The 25,118-nt window shown below is 52.1% G+C and overlaps 11 protein-coding genes and 1 non-coding gene across 12 annotated transcripts; 6 read left to right on the forward strand and 6 right to left on the reverse strand.

Annotated features, from left to right (window-relative positions):
• Positions 1–559: 559 nt before the first annotated feature.
• BDW70DRAFT_150915 (general substrate transporter) lies at positions 560–2,374 on the forward strand (the record flags this gene model as incomplete). Its single annotated transcript, XM_073739229.1, has 4 exons — positions 560–704; positions 766–1,276; positions 1,426–1,657; positions 1,727–2,374. The coding sequence occupies 4 exons, from the start codon at positions 560–562 to the stop codon at positions 2,372–2,374; spliced, it is 1,536 nt and encodes a 511-aa protein (XP_073595166.1).
• Positions 2,375–2,834: 460 nt separating this feature from the next.
• On the forward strand, positions 2,835–5,331 carry BDW70DRAFT_160754 (transcription factor domain-containing protein; the record flags this gene model as incomplete). The annotated part of the gene is made up of 4 exons (XM_073740890.1): positions 2,835–3,570; positions 3,627–4,300; positions 4,367–5,202; positions 5,280–5,331. The coding sequence occupies 4 exons, from the start codon at positions 2,835–2,837 to the stop codon at positions 5,329–5,331; spliced, it is 2,298 nt and encodes a 765-aa protein (XP_073595167.1).
• Positions 5,332–5,371: 40 nt separating this feature from the next.
• Positions 5,372–6,450, reverse strand: BDW70DRAFT_150917 (SDR family oxidoreductase; the record flags this gene model as incomplete). Its single annotated transcript, XM_073739230.1, has 5 exons — positions 5,372–5,455; positions 5,519–5,716; positions 5,798–6,178; positions 6,238–6,296; positions 6,375–6,450. The coding sequence occupies 5 exons, from the start codon at positions 6,448–6,450 to the stop codon at positions 5,372–5,374; spliced, it is 798 nt and encodes a 265-aa protein (XP_073595168.1).
• Positions 6,451–6,870: 420 nt separating this feature from the next.
• Positions 6,871–7,644, forward strand: BDW70DRAFT_160756 (phosphoribulokinase/uridine kinase family protein; the record flags this gene model as incomplete). Its single annotated transcript, XM_073740891.1, has 1 exon — positions 6,871–7,644. One exon carries the CDS (start codon positions 6,871–6,873, stop codon positions 7,642–7,644), a length of 774 nt encoding a protein of 257 aa, XP_073595169.1.
• A 608-nt stretch (positions 7,645–8,252) lies between these two features.
• On the forward strand, positions 8,253–9,610 carry BDW70DRAFT_160757 (NAD(P)-dependent alcohol dehydrogenase; the record flags this gene model as incomplete). Its single annotated transcript, XM_073740892.1, has 4 exons — positions 8,253–8,258; positions 8,314–8,473; positions 8,547–8,676; positions 8,812–9,610. 4 exons carry the CDS (start codon positions 8,253–8,255, stop codon positions 9,608–9,610), a joined length of 1,095 nt encoding a protein of 364 aa, XP_073595170.1.
• Positions 9,611–9,666: 56 nt separating this feature from the next.
• Positions 9,667–11,123, reverse strand: BDW70DRAFT_160758 (fumarylacetoacetate hydrolase family protein; the record flags this gene model as incomplete). Its single annotated transcript, XM_073740893.1, has 3 exons — positions 9,667–10,292; positions 10,359–10,700; positions 10,772–11,123. 3 exons carry the CDS (start codon positions 11,121–11,123, stop codon positions 9,667–9,669), a joined length of 1,320 nt encoding a protein of 439 aa, XP_073595171.1.
• Positions 11,124–11,942: 819 nt separating this feature from the next.
• On the reverse strand, positions 11,943–13,132 carry BDW70DRAFT_160759 (uncharacterized protein; the record flags this gene model as incomplete). Its single annotated transcript, XM_073740894.1, has 4 exons — positions 11,943–12,184; positions 12,255–12,327; positions 12,397–12,948; positions 13,019–13,132. The coding sequence occupies 4 exons, from the start codon at positions 13,130–13,132 to the stop codon at positions 11,943–11,945; spliced, it is 981 nt and encodes a 326-aa protein (XP_073595172.1).
• Positions 13,133–13,571: 439 nt separating this feature from the next.
• On the reverse strand, positions 13,572–15,040 carry BDW70DRAFT_168892 (major facilitator superfamily domain-containing protein; the record flags this gene model as incomplete). The annotated part of the gene is made up of 3 exons (XM_073742574.1): positions 13,572–13,789; positions 13,856–14,764; positions 14,827–15,040. The coding sequence occupies 3 exons, from the start codon at positions 15,038–15,040 to the stop codon at positions 13,572–13,574; spliced, it is 1,341 nt and encodes a 446-aa protein (XP_073595173.1).
• Positions 15,041–16,167: 1,127 nt separating this feature from the next.
• Positions 16,168–17,214, forward strand: BDW70DRAFT_150921 (uncharacterized protein; the record flags this gene model as incomplete). Its single annotated transcript, XM_073739231.1, has 3 exons — positions 16,168–16,369; positions 16,437–16,743; positions 16,869–17,214. The coding sequence occupies 3 exons, from the start codon at positions 16,168–16,170 to the stop codon at positions 17,212–17,214; spliced, it is 855 nt and encodes a 284-aa protein (XP_073595174.1).
• Positions 17,215–19,290: 2,076 nt separating this feature from the next.
• BDW70DRAFT_168893 (uncharacterized protein) lies at positions 19,291–22,524 on the forward strand (the record flags this gene model as incomplete). Its single annotated transcript, XM_073742575.1, has 1 exon — positions 19,291–22,524. The coding sequence occupies one exon, from the start codon at positions 19,291–19,293 to the stop codon at positions 22,522–22,524; it is 3,234 nt and encodes a 1,077-aa protein (XP_073595175.1).
• A 500-nt stretch (positions 22,525–23,024) lies between these two features.
• On the reverse strand, positions 23,025–23,096 carry BDW70DRAFT_t117. The gene has a single exon. It is a non-coding gene; the product is annotated as a tRNA-Met (tRNA).
• An 858-nt stretch (positions 23,097–23,954) lies between these two features.
• On the reverse strand, positions 23,955–24,876 carry BDW70DRAFT_168895 (RTA1 domain-containing protein; the record flags this gene model as incomplete). The annotated part of the gene is made up of 2 exons (XM_073742576.1): positions 24,695–24,876; positions 23,955–24,634 (listed from the first exon to the last, which is right to left on the reverse strand). Exons 1-2 carry the CDS (start codon positions 24,864–24,866, stop codon positions 23,955–23,957), a joined length of 852 nt encoding a protein of 283 aa, XP_073595176.1. The 5' UTR covers positions 24,867–24,876.
• Between the last annotated feature and the right edge of the window lie 242 nt (positions 24,877–25,118).

Raw genomic sequence — 25,118 nt, forward strand, 5'->3', positions numbered from 1 at the left:
CCGTGAAGCTTTATGCTCGATCGTTCCACGGTAACGCGGCTCCTATCAAGCTTACTCGGCTAAACGCCCGCCAACGGCCCCAGTCGTCCGTATAGCGGACGACTACATCCGGCCGCACCACAAGGTTCGGGAATACTCCGGAAAGCCGTCAGGCAATGGCAGTTGTGCATTCCCCATGGGGAGAAAGCGCTAGTCGATTGACTGCTCCATACGAGGCAGCGTAGTGGGCTCCACTTATCGAGGTCGAGTCAGGCCAGGCCGCCTCCCCTGGGCGTCCTGGTTTCTTGGTTGAGCGAGTGTCTGCTGATTATGCTGCCATTTGAGTTAAATGAGGGATTTCTGATACTAAACTACCTAACCTACCTGATTGGTGACCGGTTGGCATTTTGTACTTCACTTTTTAACTTTTCAAACCGGAGGCTGAAGTTTGTTCCCATGCATGTATATAAACGCGAGTCCTCCACGTATGCCATACCATATTGTCCCGACTGCCGGCTCTTCATATCTCGTTCGCAGCAGTTCTGAACAGCAGTCTTGATTCTGGTCCTGTTATTTGGCCATGAAAGACCAAGACATTGTCGGCAAGGCGCTTGCCTCCGTCCTGCCTCAGCATGATCGAACCTGGCTGCGAATTCCCCATCTGCTGAAACTGAATCTCATCCTTCTGATCCCACTGCTCTCTTCTGCAGTAGCAGGTTATGATGGTAAGCCTACATTATCTGCCTTATACCGCCCGCATTTTTAAATCGCTAATACTGAGACTAGGCTCCCTGATGAACGGTCTTCAGTCCATTTCTTCATGGAAAACCTACTTCGACAACCCCACAGGCCCGATCCTCGGCGTCGTCAACGCAGCCCAGTCGATTGGGAGCGTGATATCACTCCCCGTGGTCGGAATACTCTCTGACAGAATCGGCCGCCGGTGGACACTCCTATCCGGGGCGATCGTCATCATCATAGCGTCCATCATCCAGGCGGCAAGTGTCCAGTACGGCATGTTCGTCTTCAGCCGTGTTCTTGTCGGGATAGGGAGTATGCTCGTCGTGCAGCCGAGCCCGATGCTGATCACAGAATTGGCGTACCCGACGCACCGTGGCAAGTATACCTGTGCTTTCTGGACGATGTACTATCTGGGGGCCATCTTGGCAAGTTGGACCTGCTACGGAACACAGAAACATCTCTCAAATGACTGGACGTGGCGCGTGCCCAGCATCATACAGGCCGGGTTTCCCCTCGTGCAGGTTGCGTTGTGGTGGGTTGTGCCTGAGTCGCCGAGGTAAGCCACCTAGCATTTTCCCCTTCTTTTCCTTTCTTTCTTTTATCTTGATTTGTTTCTATCCTTTTATTCTTTAATGTTTTTCCCTTTTTCCTTTCCTTTTTCCCTTTTTATTTGTGGAGAAAGAGCATAAATTCTAACGTTTCTAGATGGCTCGTTGCCAAAGGCCATACTGAAGAAGCAAAAGGGTTGCTCGCCAAATACCACACAGCTGGAGACTCTTCTCACCCGCTAATCGAGTTCGAAATGGCTGAGATCGTGCGCACCATAGAGCTGGATAATCAAGCTGCTGAGACGGGCTGGTCTGCACTTGTGCAGACGCCGGGGAACCGGAAACGGACCTTTATTGCAGTATGCATTGGTGCCTTTGCGCAGTGGAATGTACGTTTTGCCCTCGAATACACTCTCAACTTCCTACCACTTTTTACTGTTGTATACTGACCAGTGCAGGGGGTGGCCGTGGTCTCATATTATCTGACCCTCGTCCTCGACACCGTCGGCGTCACCGACACAGACACACAGACGCTCATCAATGGCCTGCTGCAAATCTTCAACTTTATCGCCGCCCTGAGCGCGGCCTTGTTCGTCGACCGGCTCGGTCGACGGACCCTCTTCCTCTGGTCGGCAGCGGGCATGCTCGTCTCCTTCATAATCTGGACTGCATGCTCCGCCGTCTTTGATAGCAGCCAGGCTTCTGGCCTAGGCCGGACTGTCATCGCATTCGTCTTTATCTTCTACTTTCACTACGACATCGCCTATACCCCCTTACTGCTCGGGTACCCGACCGAGATATTTACGTACTCGACAAGATCCAAGGGACTCACGGCGGAGCTGTTGTCTGTCTACGGGAGTCTGATCATCCTAGCTTTTGTGAATCCGGTCGCACTAGACAATATCGGCTGGCGGTATTACATCTTCTTCTGCTGCTTCGATGTCCTTGTTCTTGCGGTAACATATTTTGTCTTTCCCGAGACCAAGGGGTATTCCCTCGAGGAGATCGCAGAGGTCTTTGACGGGCCGGCTGCTGTATCGTCGAGCGAGGTGCTTGGGGGTAAGAAAGGCGCGGTTGGAAGTGCAGAGCATACTGAGAATGTCTAGCCCTGGTTCATGTTTTTTATAGTGCACTGACCAGGAAGAAACGGCTGCTTTCCCAGGTTTGCTAGAATCTTCTGTAGGTATAGTGTATAGTCCTGTCTTCTCCCTTAGGAACAACGATCTCCATCTCCATCTCGGTAAAATAGAGGATTTCTCTCAATGCCACTGTGTCTATATTTTTGAGAAAAAAGGACAAAAACTAAAGTATGGTAGAAAATTTTCGAGACCTAGCTCGTCAACCCTGTATAGCATACCCATAACGGGAGTATCTTGTTGCATATCATAGATTATGTAAGCGTGCTTTGTAAGCATCGTACATCGGACACTGTCCGAGCCCCACAAGATTCCTCGCGCGGGGAGTTGGAGATGCTGATCCCAGAATCAGACAACTTCGTTTCCGACTCTTCCCTGATAGTATGCAACAAGGGGCAGCAACAAGATTATATCCAAAACGTATGCCGCCATGAACGCTAGCGTGCACCCCGGCCAGCATCCCACTTCCGCCGCCCGTGCCCGGGCTCCCGGCCCCGGGGCGGAGCCCAGTCACCGTACAGCCGAGCAGGCTTGCCGGGAATGTCGCAGGCGTAAGTCCAAGTGCGACAGGGCAATCCCTATTTGTCGATTGTGCAGCAAGTATAGCCGACAGTGTACGTATGAGAGATCAGCGCGCACGCCGCTTACGCGCACGCACCTGTCCCGGGTCGAGAATGAGCTTGCGCGGACCAAGGCGTTGCTGAGACGATTTATGCCTGACGCTGCCGCTCTCGAAGATTCTCATGGCTTGGAAGATTCGAGAGACAAAGGGGCTGGTCAGGACGCTAATGCTGCCGAGTCGGGAGACGGCCATCTCCCCGTTCAGCCGGGGCCAACCCTGCGCCACGATGTCGCGGACGGCACTTTACTCCAGTCAGCCCATGTGGGCCATGACGCTAGAGGTGCAATCCTTCCCAGCCCGTTGGATAGCGGTAGTCACGCCCAGCAGATGCGGATGAGTCCTCATTCAACGATGGCCGCAGTCGGGGCGGAGCCAATCATGCATCCGCCTTCAGAGTCGCGCTCAACTGGGACCACGGCGTTCTCTCTCGAGACGCCCCCGTCAAGCAGCAACTTTGAATGGGACGAGAGGGCGAGCGGAGACAACAAGTTCGTTGATGGAATGGCCAGTTTGACGAGCCGGTCAAACGAGGGCGGTTACCTTGGTACGTCCATTCGCCCCAATCCATTGTGCGAGTACAGTGAGGACTAACTGCCGTAGGCTCTGCATCCGGTGCGGCCCTGCTCCGTCTTACAGAAACTAGGGATGGTGACGCTGGCGACAGCAATGGCCAAGTCCACGAGCATGAATGCAGAGCAAGCATCCCCTTCGTGCTGAACACCATGTCCCAGCTCGAACCCTTCGTGGACGCCTATTTCCGGCTATACCACTGCTCCTACCCGATCGTACACGAAGCAACCTTTCGCGCCCAATTCATGGAGATCATCCCACGTCCGCTAGGGAATACGTGGCAGGTCCTACTGTTCGTGATCTCAGCCTTGGGCGTCTTCACTTCGTCGACCGCAACTGGCACCAGCGATGTCGACCTTGCCCTCTTCGACGCCGCCAAAGAACGGCTGTCCATCGACGTGCTCGAGACCGGAAACTTGGTCCTCGTCCAAGCGCTGACGCTCATATCCAATTATCTCCAGAAACGCAACAAGCCAAACTCCGGGTATAACTATATGGGGCTCGCAAGGCGCGTCGCTATGGGGATCGGCCTGCATAAAGAGTTTCCTACATGGGATGCATCCCTCTTAACGCTTGAGATGAGGAGGCGGGTCTGGTATTGCCTTTACATCTTTGATATTGGGGCAATGATCACATTTTCAAGGCCGCTGGATTTCCCAATGGAGGGTGTTGATGTGAAGCTTCCCATGAATGCTCATGACAGCGTACCTACCCCTTTCTCTTTCTATAGCGTTTTTGGATTTGTCGGCCAATACTGAACAATGGCACAGGATATCACCTCCGCCACTCGGCACCTGCCACCCCCGGCCCCTAAAACGACAATTTACAGCCATCTGCGCGCACAGGCGCAATTCCACATTGCCACAAGCTCCATCTACTCAAAGATCATCTCTCATCCTCTCCCCTCGGCAACCGAACTGCTTCGTCTAGATGACACATTGATCGGTGGCTGGCTGGCCAATCTACCGCCTTACTTCGCCGAGTCTGCTGTGCAGCCGCCAAAATTTGCCCTCGCCCATGCGATCCTTCGCTGGCGGTATCGCAACTTTAGGATACTCATGTATCGGCCATTTCTGGTGGGAAGGGTCATGACTCGCTCCCGCGGCGCTGGAACGCAAGGACAGGAAGTCGGCACGGATATAGACCTTGCCATCGAGCGCTGCCTCGCTGCCGCTGCCGAAGCTGTCGAGCTCATCTGCACGTTCTGGCTGACTCAAGTCGATCATCGGACCATGATGGCCTGCTGGTACGGGCTCTACTTTCTCTTCCAGGCAATTCTGATCCCCGTAATCTGTCTCCGCAATGACCCGCAGTCGCCCCTTGCGCAGGGCTGGAGAAGCCAAATATCCCAGGCCATAGAGGTGCTGGAATCAATGGCGCTCATGAATCCGAGTGCACGGAGGTGCTTGCGCGTGATTACTGATCTGTGCGGAAACTACTTGCAGTCTGGACCAGGGCCAGATATTGGGGACGGCATTGGTGTAAATGGTGATGGCTGGAGGCCGACGGAGGAGTCGCCGCAAACGCAGCTGGCGAGTCTGTATCCGCTTATGTGGCCGACGTTGGAGATGGGAATGGGAATGGGGGTAGAGGGGGATTCAATTATGTACGGTTTCCTATTTCTTCATTCTAGGGCACCTTACCCCTTGTTATCGTGGCCGTTTGCTGACCATGCGAGTATAGGCAAGAATCAACAATCATGGATTTCATGAATCGGTTGCCGGCTTTTGAGTAGCTGTGCCTCTATCTCAAAATCTTTCATTCAGACCACAAGCCTAAGGAAGAGTATACCCGCCATCTATGATGATATCCGCACCAGTCATATAACTCGACGCATCAGACGCTGCAAATACGTACGCCTGCAGACCCGGCAATCGTTAGCACATCCGTTAAGACTCAGCCCAGTTCGAGATGCAACATACCCCCTTCAGCTCATACGCCTGCGCCATTCGCTTTGCCGGGATCATATCGTACCACTTCTCCCTCCACTCCTTCGGATGGTGGTCGAGTATCTCTGTCGCGATGAAACCGGGCGATATACAGTTGACTCGACAGTAGTCGACCCACTCGACAGAGAGGCACTTTGCCAGTTGGACCACGGCGGCTTTGGAGGCGTTATACTGCACGCGTAGGACCTCTGTTAGCCGTTCCACTCAGAGACAAATTTCGGGTATGCGAAGGGAATAAGGTAGGGCCCATACAGCAGCCTGCTTCTGGGGCACATTCACGAGACTCGCGCTCACACTCGCCGTAAATACAATACTGCCCTTTCCGGTCCCTTGTTCCTTGAAGGTATTCGCCGCTGCCTGAGCCGTCCAGAATGCGCCGTCGAGGTTGACGTCCATGATCTGGCGCCATTGCTCGACAGTATATCCCTCCGCTGGGACAGAGGATGCGATTCCTGAGTTGGCAATGACGATGTCGAGCTTGCCGAAGTCGGATCTTATTTTGTTGATGGTAGACGTGATTTCTTCCTTGGAGGTGACATTCGCTTGGTACGCACGGCAGGTTATCTTGTTCTCTGAGGCGATCTGAGATGCGAGTTCGCTGGCCGTGGAGGAGGTGTTGTAGATTATTGCAACCTATACAAGGCCTTAGCATACATTGCGAATAAATCATTTAATCGGAATGGAAGGGGTACATCAGCGCCTGCTTCAGCGAGACCGCGCGAGACCTCGAGGCCGATCCCGCGGGAACCTCCTGCTCTGGAAGTTAGATGTACGCCCTTTCTCTCTCTCTCTCTCTCTCTCTCTCTTTTTTTGTTATGGATGAGCGCACCTGTCACAACTGCGACCTTGCCGGTAAGGTCGAAGGCTTTGGTGACGTGCTGGTTCTGCGGTTGGGAGAGGACCATTTTGGTTATATGTAGACGGAGACGTGAAGGGGTCGAAATTGTATATACAGTTTCTTGGAAATCACAACCAGCTAGTCTTTTGACTATCTCTTTTGTACAGCCAGCCGCATACGTCTCGCAAGCTACCCCGCCGGTCAAGGTCGGAATATCTATTAAGGCCGCACGGCATAGCGGAGGGTGTTGTCCGGGCTGTTCGGACATGGTCTCCGCTGCCGTCAGCTCGCCACCAAAAATCCTTTCAAAGGATACTTTTCTAAGGTTGGATTATGCATGGACACCTGTATCTGATAGACCTAAATCTAGACTAGGGCATATTGTAGTAGATGCCCTCTCGTGTACCCAGTCATCCCTTCATCTCCTCTCTCCCATAGTGATATCAAACCTCACCAGCGACGACCAGCCCACTGGCAGCAAGGGATCATGGAAGAGCAGTACGCCGCTCTTGCATCCAAAATAACTTCTCTCGCTATATCGCAACCGAAACCCCGGTACCTCGTCGCAGTCGCTGGCGCCCCGGGCTCCGGCAAGACAACGCTCGCAACTGCAGTGGCGGCACAAATAAACCGATCTGGACAGCTCTCACACAAAAGCGCAAATCAAAGCGATGACACTAGTCAGACAAATGGAATAGCGAAGAGAGCTCTCGTCCTCTCCATGGACGGTTTCCACCTCCCACGCTCAGAACTCGACGCCCTCCCCGAGAAAGAGAGAACCGAAGCGTATGTTCGGCGCGGTGCGCCGTGGACATTCGATGTTCAGGCATTTCTGCAGTTTATGAGGACTCTGCGATCATGGGCTGACTCGGACTCGCCATCGTCATCGTCAGAGGAGATGGCAGGAGTATTGTACGCGCCGACATTTTCGCACAGCACAAAGGACCCGATCCCGAACTCCCTGGTCATCGACCACACGACAAGCATCGTAATCATAGAAGGGAACTACCTTCTCCTCAATGAGCCGCAGTGGCGCGATATCGCTCCACTCGTGGACTACCGAGTGTTTGTGGATGTGGATTTAGCTGAGGCGAGGGAGAGATTAGCGAAGAGGCATGTTGAGGCAGGAATTGCGCAGACTCTAGAAGAGGGGCTTCTAAGAGTCGATCGGAATGATGCGATTAATGGGGCTCTGGTAAAGGGGCGCGTCGTGGACGGGGTGGACATGGTCGTCCGCAGTCTGAGGGACGGGACAGTCTAGGGCTTGCCGTAATTATTTCTTACAAACTATGAAGAGATATTTGGCCGTGAGAGACATGTCCATAGAGCCTCACATGCGAGGATTCTAAGAGCAGTGTAATAAGTTAGGGTAGGGTAGAATCGACGGGGTAGGGTTACTGCAAGTATAGCCCCATAATGATAGTTACGCTGGCCATGAGGCCGCATCGCTTTGGAAAGTCAATCTTAGTCTAGATCTCGGGCGCTCAGGAACTCACTTCCGGTACTTCCGTCCTTTCTGAGATTCACATGCGATAAACTCGCACTGTCATCAGACCACCTGCAATGCGCCCTCTGGGACTTCTCCGCATCGGGGCGGGGCGTCCGCTCTCATACTGGCCACGGCTTACTGCAGCTTACTTACTCCACGTCTTACGGAGAGGGGCAGAGCTGAGTTATCGCAGTCCATCTATCCTTCTCATTCTATGTTCTTATTTTTGTCAGTGGTATAAGTACTGTAGCGGTGGTACAGCAATATAGCAAGAGAGCTGCCCCAGGATCGTCTATTCCATATCCCATACCTAGCTGCTGTCTCCTTATCATCTTTCCCTCTTTCACGCGCAGCCAGTTCTATCTTTCGGTATTTTTACAATGCCGGTAAGCCTCATTTGCGAAGCAAGAAAGCTCTGAACGAAAACACTGACGAGAAGAGGAAACAAACCCCTCGTTCGTCCTCCGCGCAGTCAAAGACGTCGCGTTCGAGGACAGAGCCATCGCCCCACTGAAGGACCCCTGGGATGTGCGCGTCCAAGTTGCTCAGACAGGGATATGCGGGAGCGATGTGCATTATTGGCAGAGGGGAAGGATTGGAGGTACGCCGCCTGCTGGACCACTCTCAAACTACCAGCTGAGCCGTCGATACCGAGCTTACACCGGTGAATGCAGACTTTATCCTCGAGTCACCCATCGTCCTCGGCCATGAGAGCTCTGGGATCGTGACGGAGATTGGATCCGCGGTCAAAAACCTAAAAGTCGGACAAAAGGTTGCTATTGAACCAGGGGTTCCTTGTAGACAGTACGTCCGATTCCTGTTCGCCCAGGGTTTTCACCGAAAGAAAAAAAAAATAAAAGAAGAAGAAGAAGAAGAAGAAGAAAGAAGAAGAAGAAGAAGAAGAAAAAGAAGTAGAAGAGACTAATATAGATGATGCAGCTGCGACTACTGTCGCTCAGGATCGTACAACCTCTGCCCAGATACCGTCTTCGCCGCGACACCACCCCACGATGGGACGCTGCAAAAGTACTATACCACCCAGGCAGACTACTGCTACCCGCTGCCCTACCACATGGACCTCGAAGAAGGCGCCATGGTGGAACCCGTCGCTGTGGCCGTACAGATAACCAAAGTGGGTAATGTCCGGCCGAACCAGACGGTCGTTGTATTTGGGTGTGGGCCTATCGGGCTACTCTGCCAGGCCGTGTCCAAGGCGTACGCATGCAAGAAGGTCATCGGGGTTGATATCAGTCAATCAAGGCTCGACTTTGCACAGGCGTTCGGCGCAGATGGGGTCTTTCTCCCTCCCCCCAGGCCAGAGGGCGTTGAGGAGACGGCATGGAGCGAGAAAGTGGCGGCGCTGATCAAGGAGAAGTTCGGGCTGGGCGAGGGCCCGGATGTCGTCCTGGAGGCAACTGGTGCGCAGAGCTGTATCCAGACCGGGGTGCATTTGGTCAAGAAAGGGGGCATGTATGTGCAGGCAGGGATGGGCAAGGAGAACGTTGTCTTCCCCATAACGACAGCCTGCATCCGGGACCTGACGATCCGGGGCTCGATCCGGTACAGCACGGGGTGCTACCCAGTTGCCGTGGACTTGATCGCCAGCGGCAAGATCGACGTCAAGAAGCTCATTACGAACCGGTTCAGGTTCGAGCAGGCGGAGGAGGCCTTTGAGCTGGTGAAGCAGGGGAAGGAGAGTGTGATCAAGGTTGTTATTCATGGGTACCAGGACAAGTAGAAGAAGCGGCTCTTTTCCTTTCACCTTGGTTACTACTATCAAAGTCATAATACAGTCTATGAAGATATGGCTGGGTATTTCGCCGGCAAAATCTCTCCAGTGCACTCCCCAAAGCCAACCCCGGACGCCTCATCCCGAAGGAAAGCGCTCATCCGCACGATATCCCCGTCCAGTAGATACACCCTCTCGCCTCCATCGGCCAGCTTGACAGCCTGCTTCCCCCCCTTGGTACTCTCAAGAAGACATCCATACGATCCCTCGACAGACCCACTCACTGTGCCTGTGCCCAGTAGATCCCCAGTACGCAGATCCGACCCGCAGCTTGTCAGATGCGCGACCATCTGTCGATGACTCCAGAAGAGCTCTTTGGCGGCACTGGTGGCGATATGAGAGACGGATTCTTCTCCATTATTCTTGCCAGCACCCTCATTGCTATTCGTTGCTGCTGGAGACGTGCTTGGCCCGGCGGGTGGGTGGATAATCTCAACCTTCATCACGATATCAAAGTTCCCTTCCTTCTCGTCCTTCAGGTGCTCTGCAAGTTCAACCCTCGGTTCTGGACCTGCTACCTTGAACGGTGCCAGAGCGTCCATGGTGACGATCCAGGGCGAGATTGTAGTACCAAAAGCCTTTCCGTTCAACGGGCCCAGAGGGACCATCTCGAGACCCTGGATGTCGCGGGCTGCAGCCATATTAGCCCTAGTAGCTACACTATCTCAGAGAAAAAGGAGAACTGAACGAGACGCACCACTCCAATCGTTGAGCACTACAAACCCAAAAATATACTCCTCTGCATCCGTAGCAGGAATTCCCTTTGCGGATCCCAATCCAAAAGGCCTCCCAACGACGACACCAAGTTCCATCTCATAGTCTAGCGCGCGGGACGGCCCATACGCCACCGTCCTAGGCACCGGATTGCTGCGGTCGTAGAAGTGCCCACAGGGTCGGGTTATCGGTGTCCCCGAGACGACAACTGTCGACGCACGCCCCGTGTAGCCAATTGGGAAATGGAAGAAGCCTGGTGGGGGAGAAGGGTCGTTTAGAATTGCGCGTCCGGCATTCTGGACATGGTTGAGCGAATTGGAGAAGTCTGGCCTATGTTAGTACTTTGTAGCTGTGATGTGGATTTGTGAAGAGGTAGTTTGGCGGGTATATGCGTACCCGTAAAACCCGATATCTCAACAGGAAGATGCAATTTAACCGTCGTAATATCAGCCTTGGAGTTCTTCGGAAGGCCATCCAGGCCGGATTCGCCCAAAACAGACTGCAACGTTCCGCGGACAGCTGTGTGGACGGACTTCGGGAGTGCCGCATACCCATTTAGGGTGGAATTCATGAAGGCCCCGTTTGGCAGAGAAATCTCGCCAAAGAAGCCGGATTGCTGGAGCTCGCCGAGGAAGATGACGGTGTTGTGGAGCCGGGTTGCGCATTGTTCAGCGTGTGTTGGCGAGGAGGCTACTCCGTAAGGGAGATTTTTGATGGAGAAATGGTGAGCATACGCTGGAGATGTCATTTTTCATACAATCTCTATATGGATTGGGAGGATGAGATATATTTGCAGGTTTGTATGGGGAGGTGAGGTCGTTTATGCCGTAGTATATATCCGTCCAGCATCGGCTGTCCACTTCCCGAAGCCATGTTGGTACGGCCAGGAGGGCTAGTCTCCAACCCAGCAATCGGCATTATTGGTATGATAGCCTGGGCCACTATAGCTATCATCAGGGCTGGAGAGGTGCACGCATTGGATCATGGGCATGGTCAAAAATATCTGGACCACGAGTAGCCGCATGTGCTGCATGGCCATGACAGCCCACCACATCCCCGGCCCACGATATAGAGCTTCGAGCAACAAAGATCAACGTCGTACCTACCGCCCTATTCTTCGCGTGCATGTCAATCTTCAAATTCTAAGGACAGTAGGGATGGATACGGCCTAGTATCTTTAGGGCAATCATGGCAGACTGCAAATCAGCTGTGTGCGAATTCCGTCAGCACAACAGCAAATCGATGTGGTGGAAGCAAATGGTAACGATCCTGGAGGCGCAATTGAATTACGCAGAGTATCTTCTTGGGAAGGAATAGACTTGGCAGGAGCTGGAGGGCTATCACGTCTTAAGGTCAAAGCTGCTAATAAGAGTTATTCTGCACATTCTTGACGGTAGACATGAGAGTGTTCATGTTGACTGGACTAGTTGTTGCTAAAATCAGAATGTGCATATACGTAAAGTTCAGTATGAAAAAAGGAAGATATGAACTCTTGACAGGAAAGAAAGCATTATGCCGGTTATCTCCCATCTTATGCTCCCATATAATGCTCTGTGCACCAAACTAGCTAGACATGGCCCTGGCTTTCAGCCAAATTGAGCATTTCTTCTAGTGACATGAAATGGACTGCAGAAAAGTATTTCTCCCGCTGCCGCAGCGTCTTCTCTTTCGGACAAGCCGTCGCCCCAGTGATAGTCCACTGTTCCACCTCGACAACGCCCACATCCTCTACATCCGGTTGCGATTCGTACTTGCGTATGTCAGAAGCAATCTTCTCGGCAGAGCGGTGTTTTTTGGTCAAAGTACGGTCTGGTGGTTTGTTCAGTGGATTGATTAGCCGTTTACATACGCAATCATATGGGAAGAAGCAAAGACGCACTGTAGAATTTCTCAAGAACTCTGGCGGTGTTATTGAACGTGCCCCATTCTCCGCAAACGTAGATGACGCGTTCCTAGTGTCATAGCTCAGTATACTATCCCAGACAGAAGCCCTGGTGGTCATCAGCAGAAACGGAACTCACCCACTCCTTCTCGCTGGCCAGCAGCTCTGCCAAAGCCCTGGCCACATCCCTAGCAGCCGTCCAGCTCTGCGGCTCCTCACCAGTCCCGCGAACCGTATACGCCCAGCTCGCAACGTCAATTGGGAACTCGCCCTCAATATATTTCATGTACGACTGGCTTGGAGGGAGGAAATAATCCATGAACCAGCCGAGGTTGAACAATGTCCATTCCAGCTGTGGCTTTGAACCCTCTTTCTCGGATTGCTGGTCAAGGTCCTGTAAGTACCGCCGCAGCGGTGCCCGGGTCTTTGAATAAGAGATGGGGATATCCGGAAATTCTTCTATATCACCTGCCCACTCGGAAGGGATGAAACGCTTGCAGGTGGTGGACGCGAGACATGCGTGGATGAGGGTCTTGTGGAGAGGCACAAAGACGCTGTTTGGGCAGCGGATGAGGGAGATGAGGGCTGTTGCGCCGGTGAAATTCAGAATCGAGACAATAGATGATTCGCTGTAGTCTGTTTTATGGATTGTAGTATTGGGAAGCGTCGGGGTGGGTGTCTTGTCTGAGGTCTGTAGAAATGAGTTGAGTATCTGAATTGGTACTATGGGAGAGAGAATGGTATAGGCAAGAGGTGCAGACCTCTCGCGTCAATAGAGCCACGGCAAACCGCCCGTCCTTCACCAGCTCTTCATGAAGATAGCGGCCGAGGTCGCCAGTTCCACCGGCTAGAGCAATTGTCTGCACTTGGGCCATTGGGTACTGGTTGTTAGTTGGGACTCTGGAAAGTGATTTTGATGGCCGGGTGCAGAACTTACAGTGCAGGTGGAAGCCAGAGGACCAGTGGATATATGTCTAACTAGCTTACGGGAAAATGTACTTGAATTGATGTTCTGGTCTCTTTTGGTGACTCTCCCTGCTGTATTACGTCGGTAGCAGTGATACAGCCTATAAGACGCACCAACACTCATCACACACCTACAATTCAGCTGAGCTCGCTATGCGGCCTGGCACAAATGCCGGATTGCATTTGATTCGCTGTGAGAGTACATGTTGCAAGAGAGAAAAAAGCAACAATACCTGCGCTCTCAGTCACACAGACATGGACCACCAATCTAATTTCTTTCCAGGATAATGCACGTCGCAATCCCCGTGCCGACGCAAAGCACCGCTGGAACCACAGGAAGAGCCTTGATTAGCGCATTTCCCCTGATGCCTGGGGGTAAGGTTGCTTACCAAAAACCAAGTTCATCGCATAATAGCCCACCGATTTGGTTAATGCCCCGGAAACTAGAGGCCCTAGAAACATGCCGAATTTCCAGGTAATATTTGACAGAACGAACGCACGGGAGTAGAGAGAGATACCCCCCTCAGCAAATCCGGGAAACTCGGTCGCAACCTCGTTCGCGCCTCCTGTACGTCCGTAAGCGTTAGGATTGTTGTCTTTCAGTGAGCCAGTAATGTTGAGGGTGGACTCACTCAACACCTCAACACCCCCAAACCCAAGCACCAGCGTTCTCGCAACCCCAATTGCTACCAGCATGACTACGTAGAGGACCTCACCGGTCTTTCCAGCCGCCCACTGGAACTGCTTCGCTCCCGGAACCCCTAGTAGCCAGAGTGAAGGAGCCATGACCAGAAACCCCAATGCCACAGGTAGCCGCATGCCAATGCGATCCTTGAGCCAGCCAATTGGGATTACGAGGATCAATGTCGGCGCCTGCAGGATTAGGAAGAGGATTCCGGCTTCAAGACTACTCCACTGGAACGCGTCTCTGATGTGCAGAGGAATGGTAGCTTCGAAGCTGGCGATTAGCGCCGCCAGCAGCGTCTCGGCGACGAGGGCTGTGACGACACGTTTCTTGCGGAGCATTCTACGATATATGGTATTGGATGTGGGCAGAGGAAGCTTATGCGGATCCGAAAAGGTATAGTAATCAGTGGCTCCAGCTTCCAGGCCTCGCCCGTGGCTGGTTGAGCCCGCAATCAGACACTCTGTCTCCGCTGCCCGGCGACTCGAGGTCTGAGATTCAGATTCGCTTTCTTCTTCGATCCCGGCGAAGCCGAAAGTATGGTCACTGTTTCGTCCATTCTGACCAGGTTCACGCGGGAGGAGATACGGTTCGATGACAAGGGCCTGGACAAGAGCTCCGACAAGCAGCACCGCAAAGGCAGATAGCCAGGTCACTGTGTAGGTAGAAAACTCCCAAAGAGTGGCCGATAACGCAGGAGCGGAGAGAAAGCCGCCCGATATGAGGAGGACGCAGATGCCCATTGCCTTGGAGAGATGCTCTGGGCCCACAGTGCCGCCCAGCATAGCCATTCCAGCGATATAAATCAACGACCCTCCGACGGTTTGTATCAAACGTCCGATAATGAATCCGGCCACTGTATTGTCGGACACTTGAGCTGATGTCTTCTCCAATCATATAAGGTGGGTAATGACTCACGTGTGCTAGACACCGCTGTAAAAATTGTCCCCAGCGTGTTCACTGCATAAGACCAGAGCATGAGAGTATTCTTCCGTGCCACTTTATCAGAGAGGCACCCTGTAAAGGGGGCAATGAGTATTGTGAGAATTGCGTTCATGGAAAGAATAATTGAGGTGAGGAACTGGATATTTGAGTGTGGCATTCGCAGGCGGTCTTCCAGGATGTCGGGCATAATGGGGACAATGAAGCCAAACAAGAAGCTATCTGCATACGACTATCAGAATCAAGCGTCCTGGGGTGTTAGTGAGGGCAGTATGGTTGCTAACCGGTGAACATGGCAACTGCAATAACCGTCACGATAAATGGCTTCGAAGACCGCCAGGAAATGCCCCTGGGCTGCTTAGGGTACGATGTAGTTTGGGTCATTGTAGGCACGGTGAGCTTAGACAGGAAAAACTGCGTGAAGGAGAACAGAAGGGTGTAACTCTCTTACAAGGGACAAATATCTAACACTGATGCTGGGCCTGCCCGAGTCACGCCGGCCTCCATGATCTCTCACAAACGATCACTCGCAATGGCATATATCGTCGAGGTACTGCCTCAACCAATCAATGTCACGTAATCCTAGCGTTATTGATAGCTCGAATTCGGGAAACAAGCAAATACCAGTTTACTAGACATCTTGATTACGCAACGGAACGAATATGCTTTTTGTAGTTTCAGATTTACCGAATGTACGCACCACCCAGGGCAGAGTGCTGATAACTTCCATGGGTGTGGCCTCATGCAGTAGGGAGATCTTTTCCGCCGACGCAATATAGACCTATCGCCTGCTTGCTCTAAGACAGGGAAGGCCAGCTTTCCTTCAGCTGAGCCACCGCCGTAATGCGACGAGGGTAAACCTTCTGGACGATCTAGATGCTTCGGCAGATATTGAAGATATTATGCAGGACAACAAAGACGAGATGTAGTGCCAATTTCAAACAATACGCAACCAGGAGTATTTTATTTTTATATAGACACCTGATACAACTGCAAAAGTCTCATGGACAGCTCAGCCGGGCTAGAGATGAGCGCCCCGGGTCGACTCCGCAGGCAGACGATGCTAGATGGGTTTCACAGCATCGCCAAACTGGCGGTCTCTTCATTCTATTTGTTATAGACCCCGCTTCTCGTAGCTAGCTAGAAACAGCTCTCGTCGTACGAAAGCAGTTGAATTTTAAAAGATCGCGTTCGCCTCACCGTGTAAACAAACCGGCCCTAACCTCTACGGACTAGTATATCTGTATGTTCCGGGCCATGTTAGAGCTCTCACAGTGCGAGCCAGATCATCATCATCATACGGTGGACTGTGTCAAAATGCATGTCTCCGGAGACTACGCCCCCGGTCTGCAGTATCTCCTCCCCAGCGCCCCCGTTGATGACATATTTTATCTCTTGAAACGCGACGGTGCCGTGGTCATCCGGAATTTGATATCCCACGAAGACCTGGATCAGACATACGAAGAAATCAAAGACACGCTGAACGCGGACCTTGAATGGGACGGCGAGTTCTTTCCAAGTCTGTTCTGCCCGACCACCTCCCTCCAGCCCTCGATCTAGCTGTCTATCCACTGACAATCCGCCAGAGGAAACTAAACGGGCCAATGGCCTCATAGGCATTAGCCCAACCTACGTCCGCACGCAGTTAATGCATCCTCTCTTTCAAGCGATCAGCACCCATTTCCTGACCACACGAAGCACATACTGGTGGGGCAACAAGCGCAAAGAGTCCGTCTCCAGGCCGTACGTGCAGGCGGCATTGGCTATACAGGTCGGGCCCGGTGCAAAGGCCCAACCGTTACATTGTGACTCCTATATCAATCATCGGGTCGTAGACGAGATAGCCGAGTGGGATGACGAGCGGGATGCAAACCGCGAGACCTCGCTTGGGATGTTTGTTGCGGGATGCGAGGTCACAAAGGAGAATGGCGGGACCCAAGTTATACTGGGAAGCCATTTATGGTAAGTAGCGAATGCATCTGAGGAGCACCTGGCTCAATCTAATGAGAAGATAACAGGTCTTCCTGCCCCGATACTCCACCTCCTGAATCCGCTATCATTGTGCCCAGACTGTCAAAAGGTGACGCATTCATGATGCTCTCGTCCCTTCGGCATGGTGGGGGCAACAATACCACGTCCGATCAGCACAGACTTATCTACTGCAGTTTTGCGACGCGCGGGTTCCTGCGTCAGGAGGAGAACCAGTATCTCGCTGTTCCGGGGGATGTGGTGAAGAGCTATGACAGGGCTACGCAGCAATTTATCGGGTACTATATCAGCGAACCGGCTTGCGGACAAGTAAACCAGCAAGACCCGATCTATGTGCTTTATCCAGAAGAGGCGGCAAAGCCGAGTGATTTTTAATCTATCTTCTACACTTTTGAGGCAAGGATGTGGATTATGAGAGAACTACATATGGAGAGGCAAGAACTAGGTAGGACCTACCCTGAGAAAAGGAATTACAGGTACCATTTAAGACCAGCGTCTTATTTGTTGGCTGCTGCAGACAACGAGCAGAATGAATGAGAGGGATCCGTAGCCAACAAACTCAGGTAGGAGTATATGGAGAGTTCCTCCGCATAGGGAGCGCATCTCCAAGGCATGAGTCCCGTTGGAAGCTAAGATATCGACTGTAAATCGTGAGCAGTAAAACTAACCCATCCGCTACTCACTATTGGTCCTGTTCACTTGATGTGTGCCCTGAATGCGTCAGAAATTTAATGGACTCCATATTTGCTCTGAATGCCAGCGCCAATGTAACAGTTTCTGGCAGACGTTGGGTTCCTTCGGAACTGCATATAGGCGTCGCCTATCCGGCCTTCTAGCATACGGAGCATCAGTGGAGAGGAATTGACAAGACACATCGCCACCAGTGTGCATTGGCAATAATGGAGTTGATGGCCGCCCTGGTCTCCCGGCACAAAACAGGAGGAGCTCACTGGCGAAGGGTAAACAGTGCCGGATCATGCATGAAGATATGTGCTTTCTACATGTCTCGCCGGCCCAATATCCCTCATTCTTCTTCTTTGCTCCAACTATGATTGGTCATGGTTGCTCGTCATCGACTGGCGACCGGCTCATGGCTAAACGATGCAACACTGGGACACCCGTCAGACGGCCAGCAAACTTTCAGTGTCCGATGACTCACTACAAGGCAATCCCTGTGAATAGTAGGGTATGTTGCCTGCAGCATTTATGACGAGTCATCTCATGTACGCTCAGCGAGATGAGAAAAGGAAGCACAGCGTTCAGCTGTGTATATTAGACCAATGGGATCTCGCGGAGGGGCAAAGACTCACGTCGGTACCTAGAATATGATGTCCAACTTCATATTCGCCAGTAATGGAATGCTTGAACGGGCAGGGTTTTGAAGCGAACGCATGGAGCAACCGGCTTAACCGGCTTTCGATGACTGGTCCAGTGTTCCAGTCTTGGAGGTGTTTCTATCCTCAGACAACTGTATGCACCCAATGCTGATATTGGTACTATTCGATAGCTCTCACTAATTTACACTGGCAAGCCAATGATTCATACTCCGGCTAGCTGAGTCCACCACAGAAGCCGTCAATTGGTATATAATTAGGGCACTTGCATCAGAGACCTAGCCTCCCAAGTTGTCAACATGCGAAAATGGCTTGACATGGGGCACGAACTGTCGAGTGCATGTAGCAGATGCCCACCAGCGCCGCGGAGCAGGGCCAGTCATTTGCGCTCCAGGGGCCCCCGCCGGCTTTGCATCCGAACTACAAAGCCAGGAAGATGGCCGGGTCTGGACGCGTCAGACGCACGAACTCGGGTTCAGATCCCACGTATGAGATGCTGGTCTATCTATGGCTGATAGGCTCTGGCAGTGCAGAAAGAAACGACCTGGTCACGCTCTTCTCATACCTACTCGCTTCAAGGAGCTGCATGTCATCCCGATTATGCGTCAGTAAGACAGTTCATTAGAGCTACCAGACTGTGATCCTGAAGGGCATGTAAACTGACAGTATCCCGGTCCTCAACACTCGTTTTGGAGGCATTCTTGCCTGCATCAGAGCTGCACCGGCGTACATATGTCCAGTGAGGGTCCACGGCGAACCCTTCCATTGCTGTACCAATGCGCTGTGCAATCAAGTACAGCGACCCCGCCCGAACGTATGCGCCGATGTGATTCATTATCAGATCCCTTGCTTTCCAAGTAGTGATACAGACTGGGAGATGGCGTAGACACTTTGATTTGCCAGAGTCAGGTTTGAATTTGGAGGCAAGAGGAGCGCAGGGATACTGCCTGGATGTTACGATTACAGAACACCGCAGCATAGCTACCAGGGCAGATATGTCTCTTCAAGTCGTTTCGCAGTCTAGCCGCGTCTCAAGATCCCTCTTCCTTCGAGGTCTCAGCAACACCATTCCGTACTCCTCAGCATTGAATACAGACGCAGAGATACACAGCCCATCATGCCCTGGAAACCTCCACCTGATACAGGGCTCGCTCACCTCCTCCAACAGAGATTCGAGCTCTTCGGCGATCAAGTAGCGGTCGAACAGGGGAACCGCGTCGTGACCTTCCAGGAACTGTACCTCAGCACGGTGAGAGTGGCACATAAGATCCAGAGGCAAATTGACTCCAATGTGCGAGGGAAACCGAAGAGATCTATACCGATTCCGATCCTTGCGGCTCGGGGGATAGACCATATTATCTGCCAGATAGCAGCGGTTTTTGCTGGCGGCAGCTGTGTTCCGCTGGATATTGACCTTCCTGAAGAGCGCCTGGTAGAACTCATCAACAATCTTGGAGAGGATTCTCTGCTGTTGGCAGATTATCAGAACCGGAACCGCTGTCTGTCTACGCGTATCCCGCGCATCGTGATTGACTACTCCTCGCAGCAGGCTGACCGAGAAGTCGAACACGAGCAGCTAGAGGTTGCCACAAATGTTCCGGCCTCGTGCTCCCACATTTATCACACATCCGGGTCAACGGGGAAGCCCAAGGCCGTTCAGGTTCTGGCCCAGGGGCTAATTAATCTCATGTTCAACGAGTTCCAGCCACTGCGACGAGGCCAACGGCTCGGGCATGTCTGCAATATTGGGTTCGACGTGTCAATGTGGGAGATATGGGCTGGAATCTTGCACGGCGCAACGATAGTGGTCTTTGAGAGAGACGAGATCCTAGATGCGTCCCTCATGCAGCACAAGCTCCGCGAAGCTAGGGTAGATGTTATCTGGCAGACGACTTCACTACTTGGGACAATTGCGCATATTTGTCCGGCGGCCTATGCGACTGTCGACACGCTTCTCACTGGAGGTGAAGCAATAAATCTGCAGACGATCAGGAGGATATTCGATCACGGTCCTCCTCGGAGGCTATACAATGCGTACGGCCCTACTGAGCTGTCTGTCTTTTCGACGTATCATCTTGTTTCTGAAGCGGATGTTGCAGGGGGCGTTATCCCAATTGGAAGAACACTTAGCGGGTACTATGCTTTCGTTGTCGATTCAGAGCTACAGGCAGTTCCTGATGGCGAGGTTGGTGAGCTTGTGGTCGGAGGACTGGGCGTTGCTGCTGGGTATCTTGGTAACCCTGAGCGGACTGCCAAGGTGTTTGTAAACGCACCACACTTGGGCATTCCAGGCAATGGAATCGTATATAGAACAGGCGACCTGGTCAGGAGAAACGGCTCCGAACAATTGGAGTACCTTGGGCGACGGGACAATGAGGTCAAAATTCGCGGGCACAGGGTCGAACTCGAGGCCGTCGAGCGCTGTCTGCTGGAAACCCAGCTGGTCTCGCTGGCAGTGGCACTCAAAGTCTCGGAACCATGGACTGGTGGAGGTTCAGGCCCACCTTCGTCGCTCCTGGCAGCTTACGTTGTGCCTCTGTCTGCTGGAATTGACGCGAAGTCTATATCTCGCGCCTACAGAGAGCGCGTGCCGCACCTCATGGTTCCTCGTCTAAAGACGGTAGACAGCATCTCCCTGACAGGGAGTGGGAAGATTGACCGGAAGAAGCTCGCTCACGACTTTGAGAGTGAGCTGCAGAGCACAAAGCTGAGTACCAATGGTTTCAGCTGCAGGAATTTGCAGCCCCAGCTGAAGGATGTGGGAGACCGTGTGCGGCACGCATGGGCACACGTCCTGGGCCATACCCCTGCCAGCCTCTCCATGCAGGATGACTTTTTCTCACTCGGAGGGACGTCTCTCCATGCGGTACACTTGCTCAATAATCTCAATAAATCCACGGGTCTCTCGCTCAGGGCCTCTACAGTGTTCGAGAACCCGACTCTGGAAGGCATGTCGGAGGCAGTGGGCAAGCTGCTGCTCAATATACCTGCAGCATCGGCAAGCGAGACAAGCAAGACCCCCATTTGGATCCAGGATATGCGTCTCGGCAAAGACCTCCAACACAATGCAGGAACACCTCCAGACTGGCAAGACGAGTCCGAGGGGCGCGTTTTCCTCACAGGAGCAACTGGCTTTGTGGGGGCAATGCTCCTGGCTCAGCTGCTGGAACATCCACGAGTAAAAGCAGTCGCCTGCCTAATACGCGCCAGAGATGAGAGCCACGCTCGTGACCGCATCCGAGACACCTTCAGCAGGTATAACCTGGCTCTATATCCACACGAGGAGGCCAAGATCGAGGCCGTTGCTGGTGACTTATCCCAGCCTGACCTCGGCTTTGGGGAAGAGCAATACCGGCATTACGCGCAATGGGCTAGTGTTGTCTTCCACCTGGCAGCACATGTCAACTACATAGAGCCATACTCCACCCACCGTCCGGCAAATGTGGCTGGAACTCTGAATGCCATCCTCTTCTCCCAAGCCCATCGGTCCAAATCATTGCATTATACATCAAGTATCAGTGCCTACGGTCCAACGGGGCTCGTGACGGGAACCCGCTACTTGGCGGAGGGCGAGCGGCCGCAATATCATATGCTTGCCCTTGAATACGACACCGGGTATGCACAGAGCAAGTTTACGGCCGAAACGATCGTCTGGACCGCGATAGATGCCGGACTTCCGATTGCCATATACCGGCTAGGGGCGGTTCTGGGGCACACTAGTGGCAAGGGGCCGATGCATGCGAACCCAGCCGATTTCCTTACTCGTCTAGTGAAGACTTGCATCCAGCAGGGAGTCTATCCATGCCTGTCCGATCACAAAGAGAACATCATCCCCGTTGATTTCGTGGTCTCGAGTCTAATTCATATATCATCCAGAACTGCGAACCTGCATCGCGCCTACAACGTTGTGCATCCTCATCAATGCACTCTGGATTTCTCAGCCGTATTCCAGTCCATCAGCAACCGTTTAGGAATTGATCGCCTACGGGAGGTCCCTTATAGGGAGTGGATAGAAGTAACATCCAAAGGCTCTGATAATCCTCTGACATCGCTTCTGCCAATGCTGAGCGAGCCTGTTAGGGACGGTCTCTCACGGTGGGAGATGCAGCGTTCGGCGCCGGAATTCTCAACTGAGAATCTCCACCAAGTGCTAGCTGACGCCCCAGAGATTCTGTCCTGCCCGCCGCCCAATTCTCTGCTTGAAGCATACATTTCATGCTGGATCCACGACGCAACTGCCCAAGAAGGAACACCAACTAGTTTCCACTGGGCGGCGGGTGAGAAAACGTTGGAGAATCAAACAGCCAAAGAGATAAATGACTTCGTGCAGAATAGTTGCGTTCTCGGATAGGCTTTGTTGTCCTTAAGGGTTTGATATCATGGGAAGTGCATATTGGATAAGATAGGCTACGGTTATTTCTCAGGCTTATTTTCAGCCATCGTGCCTTCTATAATATATTCCGTCAGTCCATTACTTAGACCATGACAGAAAGACAAAAATCACTCGTCTCTATGCTGCTTTCTCCAGTTCTGTTCACCCGGATTTTATACACTGCTCTAATGGTCATGGTTCTGGGTCCGTATGCGAGGCCTTCAAGCAATAAGTGCTTACTTACGTTGTTGCTTTCAGCTAGATCTCCGATTCTTCCCAAGCTGAAAATAATACGTGACTATATTGAACGACTAAAGATGTAATTCCCTTTCCCTCAGAATGAAAAAAAAAAAAAAAAAAAAAAAAAAAAAAAAAAAAAAAAAAAAAAAAAAAAAAAAAAAAAAAAAAAAAAAAAAAAAAAAAAAAAAAGCAATTGAAAAAGAAAATAAAAAGAAAATGAAAAGAAAATGAAAAGAAAATAGCATGTCCTGGTTTCGATCCAGGGTCCTCCGGGTTATGAGCCCGGCGCTCTTCCCCTGAGCTAACATGCTGATTGGTGGAGTTCTAAATGAAAATACGCCTCTATATCGGCCAGTTATAGACTTGCAGTACTACTGTAATTCTTTCGCGGACAATAGTTTAACGTCCTAGTAGATTCTGGTGAGTGGTAACAAGATAGCTTGAATTCGTGTATATCGGTGAGCTTGTGACTTTTGATATGCTGAGGTATATTATGTTCCTCAATCTGGGGCTAGCAGCGAAGGCATGGGTATTAGGATATGTCTTTATTCCAGCGTCGTTTTAAGTATATATATTTCTGCAGACTTTACATGCATAGGGTTAGGATTCTAACCTCTCATTATCTAGCTGCTTTGGGTTTGGCGCCCCGATAACAATTCTCTAATTGCTCAAGGAAGCTCTCGCTCCCGTGAAATTTATGGAGGCACTCAGAATCAATTCGTATCAATCTCTGACCCTTTTTTGGCTCGAGTTATACCAGTAAGATGCAGAACAAGAAAACACATCATATGCGTAAACCGACAGAGACACGCAGAACCTAGTTGTTATAGTGTCTATATACCATTAAGACAAGACCCAATGAGCCTAGCGGAGTACCTACCTGAAAGGTCCGGCCAACCCGTATAGTTGCTCCTGGCCCTAATCCCGCTGTTCCCATAGGGAGTCCATTTTGTCTCCTTAGAGCATCACAAAATCTCTGCAATCGTGTCTCCTGAATCAAATGCTCCAGCCAGCTCGTGGTCTCTACTTCTAGTGGTTCTTACGATCCGGGAAAAGGAAATACAGCACCAAAGGCCAAGGACTACCAAGAAAGCGTTAAACAGGTTTGCTACAAAAGAAAAATGGCTCTATCCATGAGTTGCGCCGTCTCCTCTTGGCCAACTCTAGACTCAGGCTTTACTCTGCCCGCTGTTCATGCTCAACAACTGCGCTCCCCTCCCCTCGGTTCTGATGCTCCCCGGATGCCACTTGCCCCAGATCACCATCACACCAAGCATCAAGACAGCGTCAAAAACATACATCGGCCATTCGTGAGCTAGAAGATACCCTTTCTGCCCCATTGCATACTCGATGACTCTAAAAATCGACCGGATCATAATGAGTAGACTGACCGCGTACAGCGGATAGAGATGCTCTTTCCACCCTATCCCGTCACCACCGTTCCTGCTCATGCTAAGACTGGTTGGGCACCGCCTCATGCGCCGGTCAAATACGACGGAGGTGACCATGAAGAACCCAAAGACCACAATCTGGACCATTAGTCCCGCGATAACAATACCCTTTGCCACGTTCGTCATTGACCCGCCCATGGCCATCAGTCCGGCGCCAGAGCCCTGAACGAGGAAGGAGACGATATCGCCTGTGACGAAGGTCTTTGTGACGCGCGTGATGCGGATAAGGGAGTATTTCTCGGCTCCGACGCTGCGGATCAGCCGGGCGAGGACCATGTAGACAGAGGCGGCATAGAGGACTGGGCCGAGAAGAATAAAGACGCTCTGGATCGTGTACGGCATAAGCTTGCCAGTGTTGTCTGTGCAGGCTGCTCGGGTGCCGAAGCCAATGACTTCGACTACAGGGGATTGGTGTTAGCGAGGACCCGAAGCAAGCCTGACTGGCGGGTAGAACGTACATATTCCTCCAATGCAGAAAGGTATACAGAATCGAGCTCGTGCTTTCCATGCTTTCCAGCAGTGGAAGAGCGTTGCGGCGAGAAAGAGCAGCATGAAGATGATGGACGCAGGGAGGGAGGGGATGTACTCCCAGAGATAGTAATCGCCGACATAGGGCTCGAGTTTGGCCATGATAAGTGTGTTGTCTTTTCTGTTTTGCTCGAGACGGCTCTCAAACCTGGCCTTTTAAATACCTTATACAACTCGGGACCTGGCTGAGCCTTCAGTGGCCCAGCGTATACGCGTATCATGTATGGCCGGTGGAGTTAGGGCTTGGCGAGCCCATCGACTGGTCCGTGCATACGCGCATTTTTCTCGCTCCTATTCGTCCGCCTTTTCAGGGCATGCTTCTTCGTGCGTTCGATCCGGTGAGTGCCTGCTATT

Source organism: Aspergillus foveolatus (genome assembly GCF_047715535.1).
Source record: "Aspergillus foveolatus strain CBS 279.81 unplaced genomic scaffold BDW70scaffold_30, whole genome shotgun sequence".
NCBI classification, from domain to species: Eukaryota; Fungi; Ascomycota; class Eurotiomycetes; order Eurotiales; family Aspergillaceae; genus Aspergillus; species Aspergillus foveolatus.